General features: G+C 36.7%; 1 protein-coding gene across 1 annotated transcript; it reads right to left on the bottom strand.

Moving 5' to 3' along the window:
* Positions 1-5,018: 5,018 nt before the first annotated feature.
* On the bottom strand, positions 5,019-15,053 carry LOC134755401 (uncharacterized). The gene is made up of 6 exons (XM_063691955.1): positions 14,828-15,053; positions 12,908-13,062; positions 11,035-11,161; positions 9,553-9,833; positions 6,588-6,715; positions 5,019-5,176 (listed from the first exon to the last, which is right to left on the bottom strand). Exons 1-6 carry the CDS (start codon positions 14,999-15,001, stop codon positions 5,124-5,126), a joined length of 918 nt encoding a protein of 305 aa, XP_063548025.1. The 5' UTR covers positions 15,002-15,053; the 3' UTR covers positions 5,019-5,123.
* Between the last annotated feature and the right edge of the window lie 685 nt (positions 15,054-15,738).

Genomic DNA, 15,738 nt, shown 5'->3' with positions numbered 1-15,738 from the left:
ATGCGTACATGATGAATTTTTCAATAGGACTAGGGAATGGCAGGTCATTCATCAGTAGCGCGAATATACTATTGCCGACGTTTGAGCCCTGGGGAACGGACCTATCTCCGACTAAGCCACATTCAGAATTCTCGCCGTTCACATCGGTGACATGAACGCGGTGGGCTAAGAACGATCTTACTATATCCAGGGCCTTACCTCGGACACCGTAATGTTCACCGTAATCGTAACTCATGGTCTACTAAGTCAATTGCTCGAGACAAATCAAAAAATATAGCAGCAACGTAACTTTTTGCCTCTAGATGGTCTAATACGGTTTCCAGTAGCTTGCGCACCGCGCCTAGGGTTGATCGGCCCGCGCGCAGTGCTGGCAAAATAGTCTGAATCTTAAAGGTCATTTGACAATTTACAACAGTGACAATTCATTGTCTTTTTAACCGACTTCAATTTCATAGAAGGAGGAGGTTCTGTATTCGGTTGTGGCTATTTTTTTTTTTTTTTATGTATGTTCACCGATTATTCCGAGACCCGTGGTCCGATTTGAGTAATTCTTTTTTTGTTCGAAAGGAGCTACTTCCAAGTTGGTCCCATATTAATCTGGTTCTGATCTGATGATGGGATCCCTGAGGAATTGAGGGAACTCCTCAATTTTTAAAGGCACATGTATGGTGATTTGGGTGTTTTCATAAGCAACTTGAGCATTTTCTCTCGAAAACGACCAATTTGATGAAGTGGACCTGATGATGATGATTGTTTTGAAGATAGTGATGATGATTTTTTTAATGTAGGATGTTCAGCGATTACTCCGAGACCCGTGGTCCGACTTGAACAATTCTTTTTTTGTTTGAAAGGAACTACGTCCAAGGTGGTTCCTCATTAATCTGGTGCTGTTCTGATGATGGGATCCATGAGGAATTGAGGGAACTCCTCAATTTTTAAAGGTACATGTACGGTGATTTGGTCGTTTTCTTAAGCAACTTGATCATTTTTTCTAGAAAACCACCAATTTGATGAAGTGGAGCTGATGATGATGATTGTTTTGATGATAATGATTTCAGCAATTACTTCGGCACCCATGATCCGATTTGAGTTATTCTTTTTCTGTTTGAAAGAAGTTACCTCTCCAAGGTGTTTTCGTAATATTTTTGGTTTTGATCTGATGATGGAATCCGTGAGGAATTGAGGGAACTCCTCAATTTTTAAAGGCACGTGTATGGTAATTTCGGTGTTTTCTAAAGTAACTCAAGCATTTCCTCACCAATACCACCAATTTGATGTAGTGCAACTGTAGCCTTACCACAAGTTTGGCACTAAATATTCTTCGTAACTTACTTTGTACACTAATACGCCAGTACGAGCGAGATTCATAAACAGTAAGTTACGCACACGATAGCGAATATATCAATGTCAAACTCGTGGTAAGGCTACTGATAACTTCCCTCGTATGTGTATTATAATTTTTGATGTAGGTAGTGTTGGAAACAACCAAAGAGACTGAGAGGTGAAGGTAGAGGGTATTAGTGTTTGGGGGGTTTGAGGTTGGGGGTTGAGGGGAGGCGAGTTGATGGGTCGGAGACTGAGGGGTTGGGAGTTAAGGGATTGGGGGTTAGGAGTTAAGGGGTCTGGGGTTAGGGGTCGGGGAATGGCGGTTGAAGGGTTGGTGGTTTAGGGTCGAGGGGTTCAGTGATCAGGGGTTGATGTGCTGTGAGGTTGAGTGATCGGGGGGTTTGAGGGATTGGGTCAGTGGCGGGGCGGAGAATGGATTTACTGACAGGAATGATTTCCCAGACGGTCTCGAGGAAAATTCTGATTATTTAATAAAGTTTACGAATTTACAGATAAACATGATTATGTTTTTCATTCATGCGTCACGCTCTTAACAATGTCTTAAAACTGAAAATGGAAAAATAAAAACTTTTATAAAAAAAGATAAACCGACTTCAAAAAGGATGAAATAAAATATTATCCTTTTTAGGGTTCCGTGTTTAAGTATATGCGTTACCAACTGATATGTTTGAAGTCGGTGCCAAGCCAAGTACTCCAAGTAGTAACAATACCAGTCAAAAATAATCAGCTTTATGTCTATAAATCCCATTACAACTGTACAAATGTTATAAACGTGAAAGCAATTATGTCTGCCTCTTTGCTACCTTTTCATGGCTAACCAACTGAACCGCTTTAGCTGAAATTTTGCATGACGGTTCCTTGAATTGTTTTATATTTTGAAAAGTAGTCCTCTGGATAAGCGACAGAAAATAACTCAGTCCCAATCCCACACTTGCGTGCTATGACTGTTTAAGAATTAGTAAGAAATGCTCTTTAAAAAAATACGACGACAAAACGTATTAGATTTACACTAACGTGCCGACAAGCATGGTACGAACTGCGCCAAGAAGGTTCAACCGTGTGTTCTGTTCTGAGGTGTACAGGAAGTTCGTTTATTGTCGTCGTGTAACGCTGCGTCTTACATAGGCGAACACTCGCGAACACGAAGCGAAGCGACGCGGCACGGCGCGGCCGGCCCAATTCGTTCGCGTTCGCAACGAGATCGCCCACGTAGGACACTTCTATATAGGTATCAAAGGATTAATTAAGGCGCCGTGCCGCGCCGCTTCGCATTCGCGTGTTGTTCGCCTACGTAGTACGCTGCATTAGGTAATCCAACGTACATACTTATATAGCCGCATCTTTATCGAATTGCACCAAAATCCCTATGAATATATGGTTTAACATTTGGCTTGGCACCGACTTCAAACATATCAGTTGGTAACGCATATACTTAAACACGGAACCCTAAAAAGGATAATATTTTATTTCATCCTTTTTGAAGTCGGTTTATCTTTTTTTATAAAAGTTTTTATTGTGCTTTGTGTCTGCTTAATGTAAGCTGCTGGAGTGCTCCTCAACCGAATTCAAAAACCTGGTAATTAGTTCGTCCTTTAATCTGACCTCTAATAAACCCTGTTCTGTTCCCTCCTTCACTTGCTAAACAGACTCTGACACACCAACTGTCAGTAGAAAAATCTAATTAAAAAATGTAGGCGCGAAGGTCTTCTCTACCTAATCTTCTCCTCACCTTAGAATATATGAATATCACCAAAATATGGATGACGCCAAATGTCACATTCTTCTAATATTATTTATCAAAAATAAAAATAACAGTGACATCTATTGTTGGAATTAAATTTATTTAATCATAATGCGCAGCTTACATTTTTCATAGACCGTAAATATGGTAGAAAATTTCAAAAGTATCAAGACCATTGAATCCATTTTCTGTGGTGTTGTCACATACTGATTTTCAAAAACTACTTCTTATCGAGCGCTGTAAATATTCCGTGGTACATACTACTCTTTTAAATATCTTGTCCGTGTATAATAAATCCTGACAGAATTTTCAGCCATCTTTTTCCATTTTTTTTCTAGAGCGATTTTTTCTGCACCGAGGTTTGAACACACGAACCCACCACACACATATGAATATGTACCCTTTATTAATAACTATCTATTTTATGAAAAAAGTCCTATTTACTGCAAACAAGCTCTATAGCAATGGATTTTGTTTGTCAGTAACCTACTGGTAGTGTCTGGTAGTACTGGCACCGACTACCACTACCACTACCCATTTTCATGTACTATCATGGCATGATCACGGCTTTTCAAAAGTGTACTCTGATAATAACACATAGGGTTGAATTTAAAGTGCCGTGTGCAATGGCTCAGTGTTAGGTTTTCATCTCCTACTGTAATAATAAAAAATCGGCCAAGAGCATGTCAGGCCATGCTCAGTGTAGGGTTCCGTATTTACCATTCTGTCAGTATCATGTCTATTAGTAAGTATCATGTAGATGTCAGAGTTACAACTAAGAAGAGAAGACACTGATTTGATTTTTGGTTGTGAATAATAATAAGAAAAGAAGACTTTTTGCAATAACTCAAAAACGGCTGGATTGATCATGTTCGCTAATATAGTTTTCATTGAAAGTATTTGTTTCACGATATTTTTCATATTTTTTGGACCCATGGTTCAAAAGTTAAAGTGGTGGGATACCTACATATTTTTTTTCTTTCGGAGCAATTATTTCCGAAAATATGTGTATAAAAATGGTTGTTGAGACCCTTATTCGGTAAAGTCGTCGTCAATAGAACTTACAAATAAGGTATACAAATATGACAGATTTTGTTAGCGTTTGACACATAACCTAACATTTTTACTAAGGTTATTTTCCCTGAAATATTAATAATTAACATTTAATTTTACAAAAAAAATATATAAATAAAATATTTTAGTATATACATATATAGACTGTTGGTAAGGTCATGGGTTGTCCTTTTAAAGAGCGAGATTAGGAAGTAATGAAGGTAAAATGGTTTGTGTACATTATTTGCAAGTTCTATTGACGACGACTTTAGTCGCTTAACACACGGTCCGTTGTCCGGCGAAAACACTGGACGTCTACAAGCGGCCATAGTGAAGTAAATTTTTCAGCTCGGGCTGTAATCTGTTAAACAATGCCATTGTATGTGGTTGACTACCGAATGCATGACACCCATATTGAATTGGTAATAATGTTTTTACCGCACCTGCTCATAAAGGCTCACTTAATTGACCAGAAACTACTGAGAAAGTTGCATTTTATGCACAAGAAGTGGCAAAGTAATTGGATGCAAGTTTTAGTTACCTTATGTTGGAATTGACTTTATTTTGTAGAACAAATATTTAATAACGTACATTTGGATTTGATTTTGTTTGATGTCTTACAGCTAATATTTTCCTTGCGTTGGTGTGGTGAAAAATTTCGTTTTTCAATCGGTGGCAAATTTTAGGCCCATAAACTATCTCGTTGTACTTATTTTTATAACTTGCGTACTGATTTTATAAATTTAATATTGTATTGGATAAGTATTGAAAAAAAGGCAGTTATTGTTTAAGTAGGTACGTTTATTGATTGAGTACCTATCGTTATCTCTATAGGTATAATTCCGGTGTATGGCTTCACCGTCCAAGAGCCAATCACAGACTGATCAACGTCACTCAGCTAAGAACTATGAGACTTCATACAATAAAATTGTGCGAAAATTTTAACGGTGACAAACGGTTTGACGTAACCTGTCCTAAAACTTTAAGTCTTCTTTTTTGTGTCGGAAGGCAGGAAGCACGATAAGATGAGACCGCCTGTAACAAGATTAAGATTAATTTAGGTTTCTATTTAAAAGGAAGTCACAATCTAAACTGTTGACAATTGGAATAGAAACAATAAATAAAGCCTTACAGAAAAAAGAAAACTACAATTAACTAAACTAAAACTACTATAAAACTAAAAATCTAAATCTAAAATGGGCCCCCGTGGCATGGTGCCAAGGAAAAAGAAGGAAGGAAAGGAAGTTGAATTATAAGTTAATACAAATAGCAATGACAGGTGTGTATGTTTTTTTTATCATCAGATCATAATCTCGGAGAGTTAAGATATTAAGAAGATATTGCTATTTGCCCTATTATACTCCCGCGGTTATGACATGTGCAACCCGTGGTTTGATAATGCAAAAAAAAAATATTATAAAAAAAAACAAAAAACCCGACTGCACACTAAAAAGAGGAAAACAAGCACCACAAGAATATTGTTTAATCAAATGCTAAAACTAAGTTATGGAATACCGTTTACCTTGCCTGCGATACTTACCATCAACATTTCATCATCATTCGCTTGCCCTTGTCCCATTCACTTGGGGTCGGCGCAGCATGTCTTTTTCTTCCATACATCTCTGTCACCCGTCATCTCATCATTCACTTGCGTTAGTTTCATATCATCTTTCACACAGTCCATCCACCTTTTCCTCGGTTTTCCTCTCCTCGTACTTCCATCAACATTTATAAATTATATTTAGCTAGTATTTAGAATAAGTTTTTATTTATTTAACTATCGATTACGAACACATTTCATAGTGCATTTTATATTGTTTAAACGGTATTCCATAGCTTGGTTTTAGCATTTGATTTATCAATATTCTTGTGGGGCTTGTTTTCCTCTTATTAGTGTGCAGTCGGGTTTTTTTTTTTTTTTTTTTAAATAATGATTTTTTTATTTATAGCTTTTTAGCTGTTTTTATTTAACGAAAATTTTTATCTCCGTACCGCACCGCGCGCCACAAGGCAGGACACGTCCTCTTTGCCCGCTACCGGACCGCTACGCGAGAGGTGCGTGGGAGTTGCAGAACAAGTTATTGGCATCGCTTACTGACGCGTGGGTGGCTTGAGTTTACGAAGAATTAACATGTTCCTGTAGGAATTTCGCGGTAAAATGTCTCCTATGATACTCCCGTGATCAAGGCGAATCTAATGATACCTCATACATCAAAATCCATCAAGCCGTTAAGCTACAGGAGGCCACAAAGAAACATACATACATACTTACATACACTCGAAAAACATTACCCTCCTCCTTTGGCAGTCGGGTAAAAAGGAGGGTAGTTTCTAGCTTCCCCTGCCGCCACTGTCGCTCGAGTAGAATAATCGATCACAGAGCTGAAGCTCGCAGTTTGGGTTACGATAGCCTTATGGAACTTTTATAGGTAATAAAAATGCTTACTAAACATGTAGGCTGTGAATGCGTAGAAGCATTGGTAGCAGCTCGTCATGATGTGGGAGCCGATGATGTTGGTGGCCGCTAGCGCGCTTCCTCGTGCCATGATCACGGCTAGACATGCTGCCATTCCACTGGAAACATGGAATAAAATATAAATCTAAACTAATAACTAAATCACCACTTTGTCCTGAAATTTCCACTAAGATGGCATGTAAAATATAAAACCTACCTTCCTAAAATCACACCAAGCGGTCCAAAATTTTAGTTTTTTTAAATAGATTGTAAGATAAATAAGTCGTAGTTTAATTTATTTTTGTTAGTTTTAATTTGTTTTTATTTATTTTATAAGGTTTTAGTTTTATTTTAACTCAATATGATGTAAATTAAATATAATGAAAGGTAGGGAGTTCCTATATATTAACCATAGCTATGTCCCTACGTTTGACTTTTTTCGATATTATTTCATTATTGCAAAAGTTAGAAGCGACAAACAGATTTCATACAAATTTGTAAATACTCACTAGATAAATAATAATTTGTTCAAACGGTAAAGAATGGCATAATTAAGAAATTACTGCTTTGCTATGGCTTGTCAATGTTGGGGCAAATTCATAGAATCCCACTTAAGGTAAAATGTGTGTCTTCCTAAGAACACACATTTTACCGAGCACTTGTCTTACTAAGTAAGTTGTCGAGTCCCTAATGTCCCTATTCAAACAAAAGTCTTATGTTAAGTATTAACTGTGTCCAGCAATACTTTATCTAAATCCTTTATCTAAATCCTACAGTAGGTTGTCTAAAAGTGATTATAAGGTGGTGACAATGCAAATTACCTATAGAAACGATTTTTTACGAATCTTAATTAAATCTGCAAAGGCCATATAATCGATTCTATTGGTGATGCTGATGATTTATTTATATTTTTAAGTAAACATACCTTAACAATTGGACGCGACTGTAACGATTTGACACGAGCGTAATCGATTTGGTCGATAAGTAGAGTCAAACTATTGCAATTCAGTTCCGTTTTACATAACGAATATCACCGATATTAAAATTTAACTTTTTATTTTTATAATATAACTAGCTGTTGCCCGCGACTTCGTACGCGTGGATTTGTATGTTTGTCTAAGTACGAAATATCAAGCCCCTAACTGAAATAAATTGTTCTGTCAAGTATTTTACACGAGCAGTCTATGGGTCAACTATACTCAAAAGGCATACAACGCCCTTCGAATCCAATATAACGACGCCTTCAGGTTGCTGTTGGGACTGCCTCGTTACTGCAGCGCTTCAGGGATGTTCGCCGCGGAACGAACTGACGACTTCTATGCCGTCAGGCGTAAGCGAATAGCGTCTCTGTTGTGTCGGGTTCGGGGCAGTCACAACAGTATACTCAAGGTCATAGTAGACAGGGTGGATTATACATGTACCTTCCTGAAATTTTGGATTGAACTACTTAAGTGTAAATAATTAAATAATGTAGTAGTGGTTAAGTAACTAACGTAGTCATAAGCCAAACTAACAATTCTATGGATCAAATTTATCTGAAATAAAGAATTAATAATAATAATAATCCCTTTCAACACTTAGATTTTCAAGTCCATTATTTAAAAAAGTGTTTGCTCCCGATGCAAACTTTATTAATACAAACTTTTCAAACACGGTGCAATCAGTTTTCGTTTTTTTTAATATAATACCCTTTTACCAAGTTTCATGTTCCTAGCTAAAACAAAACCTTGTACTACATATAAACTTACATCCCCTTTTTAATCCCCTTAGAGGTTGAATGATTAAAAACGTTGAAATAACTTTTTTGTAATATTATACAATGCCTATCTAAGAAGATTCACTAAGCATTTGTAATGGATTCAAACTTTCAACCCCTTTTTAACCCTTTTAGGGGAAGTATATTTTTAAGCGCTTAAATTACTTTTCTTGTATTCTAATAATATGCCTTCATACAAAGACTGAAGTCTTGTACTCAAAAAAAGGTTTGATCTCCATACAAACTTTCAACCTCTTTTTTACCACCTTGGGGGATGAATTTTCAAAAATGCTGAAATTAGGACCCCTACAAATTTTCTATCCCTTTTTAACCACTTTACGGGATGAATGTTTAAAAACGCTGTAATTACTTTTCTTGTATTCTAATAGCATGCCTTTATACAAAGATTCAAGTCCCGCACTCAAAGAAATGTTTGATCTCCATACAAACTTTCAACCCCCTTTTCACAACCTTGGGGGATGAATTTTCAAAAATGCTAAAATCAGTTTTCTACTCTGAATGATATACCTTTTTACGAAGTTTCTAATTCCTACCTTAAAATAAAATTTGAACCCTATACAAACTTTCAACCCCTTTAAGGGGTGAATTTTTATAATCGCTGAAATTACTTTTCTTCTATGCTAATAATATACCTTTATACAAAGATTCCAGTCCCGCACTCAATAAAATGTTTGATCTCCATACAAACTTTCAACCCCCTTTTCACCACCTTGGGGGATGAATTTTTAAAAACGCTGAAATTAGTTTTCTTGTTTTTTAATAATATATATTTTACCCAAGGTTCGAATTCTAAGCTTAAAATAAAATTTGATCCCCATACAAACTTTGGACTCTCATTTCATCCCCTTAGGGGATGAATTTTGAAAAACCCCTTCTTAGTAGATACTAACGTCATAAAAGCTACCTATTGTGAAAAATTCAGCTCTCAGTCAGTCAGTCAGGACTTTTACGTTTATATATATACCTATAGGTAGATATAATATATTTTGGTGATTTATGTCTATTATAATGTAATATTCTAAGCTGCGAAGATATATACTTTTTGACCTATTAGGATTCAAGTTATTTTTGTTACAAAAGGATTGGTCTGAAACGTCAATGACATGGAATGAAAAAAAAACAAATGTAACCCTACCCTTCCCGTTTGAAAAACATTATAGTAGGTTGGAAAAATCTTACCGATACGATGTGGGATACAGCTCAATGAAGTAAGAGAACATAAGTCCAATTCCTAGCCCCGTCGTCAAAATTCCTAAGAAGAAGAGCAAACTAATGGTGTTGTTCGTGGTCATTATGACGACCACACCGGACGCGGAGGCCACAGTCAGGATGATTATCAACATGAGCTTCATGCGGCCAGCGAAGCGAGACATGACGAGGTAGATCAGCGTAAACACCAAAGAGTAGGCGCTGCTAGATAAGGTTGTGAAGTGGTCGAGCTTCGAGAAACAGTCGGAAGCCTGGAATCAAATAATGAGGATTATCGACACTGTTGCAATTGCTCGAGACTCTGATATCGAGAGTCAAGAGGAAACCGCAAGGCGAAATAAATTACGATCCACGCATTATCGGACTGATTTCCTCCAATAGCCCTGTACATTCGTGCTTGATGATTTTTCTACATGACTTCATCAAGATGTGACCGGCTAGCATGATTTCTTGCGCACGAGTCCATACTTGAAGTCGCGCTAAATGTAAGAGAACGCAACTCATGCTATAGTTAGACCAAGGAATATTTGCAGCGCTCGATAAGAAGTAGTTTTTAAAAATCAGTATGTGACAACACCACAGAAAATGGATTCAATGGTCTTGATACTTTTGAAATTCTCTACCATATTTACGGTCTATGAAAAATGTAAACTGCGCATTATGATTAAATGAATTTTATTCCAACAATAGATGTCACTGTTATTTTTATTTTTGATAAATAATATTAGGAGAATGTGACATTTGGCGTCATCCATATTTTAGCGATTTTCATATATTCTAAGGTGAGGAGAAGATTAGGTCAACCTTGGCGCCTACATTTTTTAATTAGATTTTTCTACTGACAGTTGGTGTGCCAGAGTCTGTTTAGCAAGTGAAGGAGGGAACAGAACAGGGTTTATTAGAGGTCAGATTAAAGGACGAACTAATTACCAGGTTTTTGAATTCGGTTGAGGAGCACTCCAGCAGCTTACATTAAGCAGACACAAAGCACGAAAAAGACAATGAATTGTCACTGTTGTAAATTGTCAAATGACCTTTAGGATTCAGACTATTGCTGTTAGAAAGTGTCTTCATAAACTGAAAGAATCTTGTTTTATAGGTAACTGCATTAACGCACGTGGAATAAGTTTAAAGGTTTAATATTAGGTATACAGCTTTTGTTCGCGTGCGTGATGCCGTCACATTATTTTCGGCCATTTCAACCTTGCTGCTGAATAATCTAAATTTGTTATCCGTGCTTATTCTCTAGAAAATATCATCTTCGCTTCTCGCTTCGCTCGTGGTTCAAATATAGAATCCTTTCGCTTGCTCGTGTTTCAATTGCACACTCGCGGGTAAAATACAACTTTGCACCCTTGTATAACAAATAACTATTATTGAATGACAGCTGCAAAATTTGGTTGGTTTAACTATAGCAGGTCTGATATCAAGATTATGATATTATTTACTAACCTGTTGGTTATTAGATTCATCTTGCGAGCGAAGGATCATGTTGCAGAGGCCACCTTGGTCTGAGGAACCATCATCTGCCAGAAATGCGTCCAGCAAGAATGGGTACCACATCATCAAGCTGTTGTTCCTGTAAACAATATGCTCATTATTAAGTTGAAAGACTACTACTGGGCATAGGCCTTTCCCAACGATGGCCACTTGTCATGCATTGTCGTCATCAAACATATCTTCGCGGTCTTGACTAAATTAAAATTAAAATAAAACTAAAGCGTTGGCCCCTTCTTGTCTTCCTGGAATCCGATGGATTCACTTTCACCACAGATCAATCAATCAATCATTTTTATTTCGTCGTCACAGGTGTAAATACATTAATACAGGTGTTAGGGTGTTTTTCATGCAGCGGCTATGATGCACCTTTTCGGCGTATGATACTTAAAATAAAACTAACTATTTAATACAAATTTACAATTAACATATATGTAGCAAAATGAAAAAAATAATATAAATAAAAATAGTCAACCAACCTTAACGTAATATACCTACCTACATACAACTAATAATAAGAACGTACAATGTCAGTTTAATTTTCAATTAAAATTCGGAATAATGTAAGTAAGTAAGTAAGTAAATACACTTTATTGCACCACAAAGAAAAGTCAATAACATATTTACAAAGTGAATAAAGGTAGCAACAGGCGGTCTTATCGCTGTAAGCGAATGTAATAACTTAAATGTCAATATCTTATTACATACTGTTATCATTTGAAAAGTCTTGAACATAATAATAACATCTTACCAAAAGAAATTTGCGCAATAACCATTTCAATTTCTTTGGGCTAGTACTTTTGATGTCAGATGGCAGTTTATTGTAAAACTTTGGGCCCATCGTTACAATGTTGTTGCACATAAGGCTAGTTTGACAAGCTTCAAGGTGCACACCAGGGTTTTTAGGACGTAGATTGAAACCTTGTGGGGGCTCTCTCCTTTGGAAAAGACCAGGATTTGAGTTAACAAATACGCAGCACTCATATATGTAGAAAGACGGCAATGTTAAAATTTTCAATGTTTTAAAGAGAGCTTGGTGGCTTTCCACTCGTTTTAATCCTCATATTTCTCTAATACATCTCTTTTATGCTAGGAATAATACATTTTTGTATGTTGAGTTGCCCCAAAATATTATCCCATATCGTAATGTGGATGCAACAAATCCATGATAGGCTGTTAGGACAGTACTACGATCGGCTGTTTCCCGTAACCGATATAGTGCATAGGAAAACAGACCTTTTTTGCAAATTTCAATGCAGTGCGTCTCCCACGACATATTGTGGTTTATGTGGATCCCTAAAAACTTTTGTGTTAGGGTTTTGTTAATATTTTGTCCCTCGTATTCTATGCTTACATCTGGAACTGTTTTCCTTTGAGTAAATTGCATTAAATTCGTTTTTTCCAAATTTATTTTTAAATTATTGTCAACAAGCCATTGAATAATATTATGAAAAGTTGTATTAATGTCAAATTCAAAGTCACGGTCTTGATCATGTTCTATAAATACTGTGCTGTCGTCTGCGAAGAGTATCATTGGATGTTGGGTACTACTGGTGATGCCATTAATATAAATTAAAAACAATAGGGGTGCTAAAACGCTCCCTTGTGGTACGCCACATTCCATTGTCAAGCTAGTTGATATATATCTTTATTCTTCCCTAGTTAAAAGATCTGAGTTAATTCCGTACGCTGGTCTCGATTATTAAGGTAAGATTTTAGAATGAGCATGAGCCTTAAATGTTATTTAAGTCTGGCGACTTTGTTAGATCTCATATTAAGTTTCAGCTAGGATTTTTACATGAAGAATCCAAAAACTTTTAATACCTACACGGCATAGAGCATGGCGGTGATATAGTAGAGCTGCAGGGTTCGCCAAAGCAGCGGAGGACGGAAGAGGGGGGCAGTCTGCGCCCACAACGATTGAATCAATGGGAGTTTCTGCTCAGGCGCCGTGGAGTCCTCGTTTAGGATTATCTTTTTTACCTGAAATAGACACATACAATGCATAAACCAACCAGAAACCATTTCAGAGCAACTTTACAACACTACAAAAAATACTAATATTATAAATGCGAAAGTGTGTCTGCCTGTGTTACCTCTTCATGCTGAACCGATTTAGTTGAAATTTGGTATAGGGGTAGTTTGAGTCCCGGAGAAGGACATAGCAATAAGATATTTTTTATCCAGCAACTCGCCCCTTAAGGGGATGAGATGGGGGTGGAAGTTTGTATAAGTAGTTGAACTTCTTCAATTTATCCAAGTTCTTCAATTTCTCCAACTTCTTCAACTACAACTTCTCCAACTTCTTAAACTTCTTCAAGTTTTCTAACTTCTTCAACTTCAACTTCTTCGTCTTATTCAACTTCGTCCTTTTTTTCCAACTTCTCCGACATTTTATACTTCTTCAACTTCGTTACTGTCTCCAACTTCTTTCTTTCCATTTTCTTCAGCTTCTTCAACTTACAACTTCTGTTTTTCCCACTTTTTCAACTTCCACTTCTCAAACTTCGACTTCTCCAATTTCTTCAATTCTCCAACATCATCTTCTTCAATTTCAATCAACTACTCCAACTTCTTCCACTTCTACAACTTCTTGAACTCTTCCAACTTCAACTTCTTCAACTTTTACTTCTTCAATTTATCCAACATCTTCAACTTCGACTTCCTCAATTTATTCAACTTCAATATCTCGAAGTTCTTCAATATTAACCTCTCCAACTTCAACTTCACAACTTCTTTAACTCCAACTTCTTCAACTTCATCGTTTTCAACTTCTACTTCTCCAACTTTTTCAACTTGACTTTTCCAACTTTTTCAACTTCAACTTCTCCGACTTCTTCACGTTCTACAATTTCTTCAACTTATTCAACTTCAACTTCTCAAATTTCTTTAACTTCAAGTTCTCCAACTTCAACGTCTTCAAATTCTTGAACTTTAACTTCTTAAACTTGTTCAACTTCTCGTGACTTCTCCAACTTGCAGGTGGAAGTGGAAGTGAAGATACAAATTTAATAAATAAAAGAAAGTCATCCCTTTTGGGGGTGAGAAGAAGGGTGTAATAAAAAGTAGATTTCTTTGAAAATTAAGGTACCCAAATTACTATTCCGCGCAGACTCATCTCATCCCCTTAAGGGGCGAGTTGTTGGATAAAAAGTATCCTATTCCTATGTCCTTCTCCGGGACTCAAACTACCCCTATACCAAATTTCAACTAAATCGGTTCAGCGTGAAGAGGTAACACAGACAGACAGACAGACACACTTTCGCATTTATAATATTAGTGTTTTTTGTATTTGTATTTTGTTGTATAGTATGGATATGGATAGTATGGATATAGCCAGGTGGCGTAGCCAATATGCCAATCGCCTACGCTCCGTAGTGAACGAAACGCAACTGTCACTGTTGCACTAATATAAAAGAGTGATAGAGAGACACAAAGCGTTTCATTGTCGTAGAGCAAGCGATTGTCTCCTTGGCTAGGCCGGCAGAACTTCAAAAAATGTGGTTATTCCACAAAGTTAATAAGGGATCCCTTAACCCTATTGTTCCAAAACAACTCAGTGAATCCTCATGAATATTCATGTTAAAGATTGGCAACGCTTTATATCCTACATACCGGCCTCTTCACCCATTGAGCTTAATTCTACGAGACAATGTGGAACGCTGTTGCGGATGGTTTAAATTATATATAAAAAAATTTGGAAATACAAAAAATTGCATTTGGTGGATTTATAGATCAGTAAACTTACAGGATACTCATCATTCCCACCGTTTCTCCTCCATATCTTTTCTAGCAATTTCACCGCCTGGTCTTCTCTACCAGAATTAGCGAGGAATTTTGGGCTCTCGTAGAAGTTTAACAGCGCCAGCCAGCTCATCCCCATGGGCAGGGCCAACACCAGGACCAGCAGACGCCACGGCATGAATCTGATAAAGCCCAGGTCCAAAGAAAACTCCAGGTTTAGGATAAAGTAGCCCGCCCCTGGAAGGTAAAATGTTATGCTATAAAACATCAGCTATTCACGGATTTGCCTACATTGAAGACGATATTAATCAGTTAATAGTTATTATTTCTGAGTTCGTGTGTAACACGGAAGTACAGTCAGTCATCTGCTTGAATTCTTTCATAACAATAACGTGCGAATATTCATTGTGCAACTTACTGTACTTTTCCAGTTAAAAAGTATTTTACAGACATACATATTCGAGTATGATTACATTCCACTTTTATTCATTCAGCAAAACGGTTTTATGTTTGTTGCAAATTTTTTGCTTGTTCTGTTTCCATTCGGATAGTTATAATAATTATTTAATGTTGCTCTACGTACAGGTAAAACGTACTATTTGCGATTCTTTATGTAAATAGTGATAAAAAATGTCAATCCCACTACACTTACACTACACCAAACGAAGATGACTGCATGTTTTAATTGAAATATATAGGTTTATCTTGGTATCTAACTAGTATCCCGATTAACTCCGTGATAAGCTAAAATTATTTTATTTTTCACTTCAGCCGCTCAAACGAATTTCCCTTCTTAAAACGGTAAACAAAATTGCATTCGTCAAGATACTACGAAAGACAGGTTTGTGCTATGGTGCTAACTCTACACATCATCATACGGGTCAAAAAACTTGGAAATGCACGAAATTCATAAAA

Source organism: Cydia strobilella, chromosome 2 (assembly GCF_947568885.1).
Source record: "Cydia strobilella chromosome 2, ilCydStro3.1, whole genome shotgun sequence".
In the NCBI taxonomy this organism is placed as follows: domain Eukaryota; kingdom Metazoa; phylum Arthropoda; class Insecta; order Lepidoptera; family Tortricidae; genus Cydia; species Cydia strobilella.
This window is presented reverse-complemented; position numbering and strand designations above follow the sequence as displayed.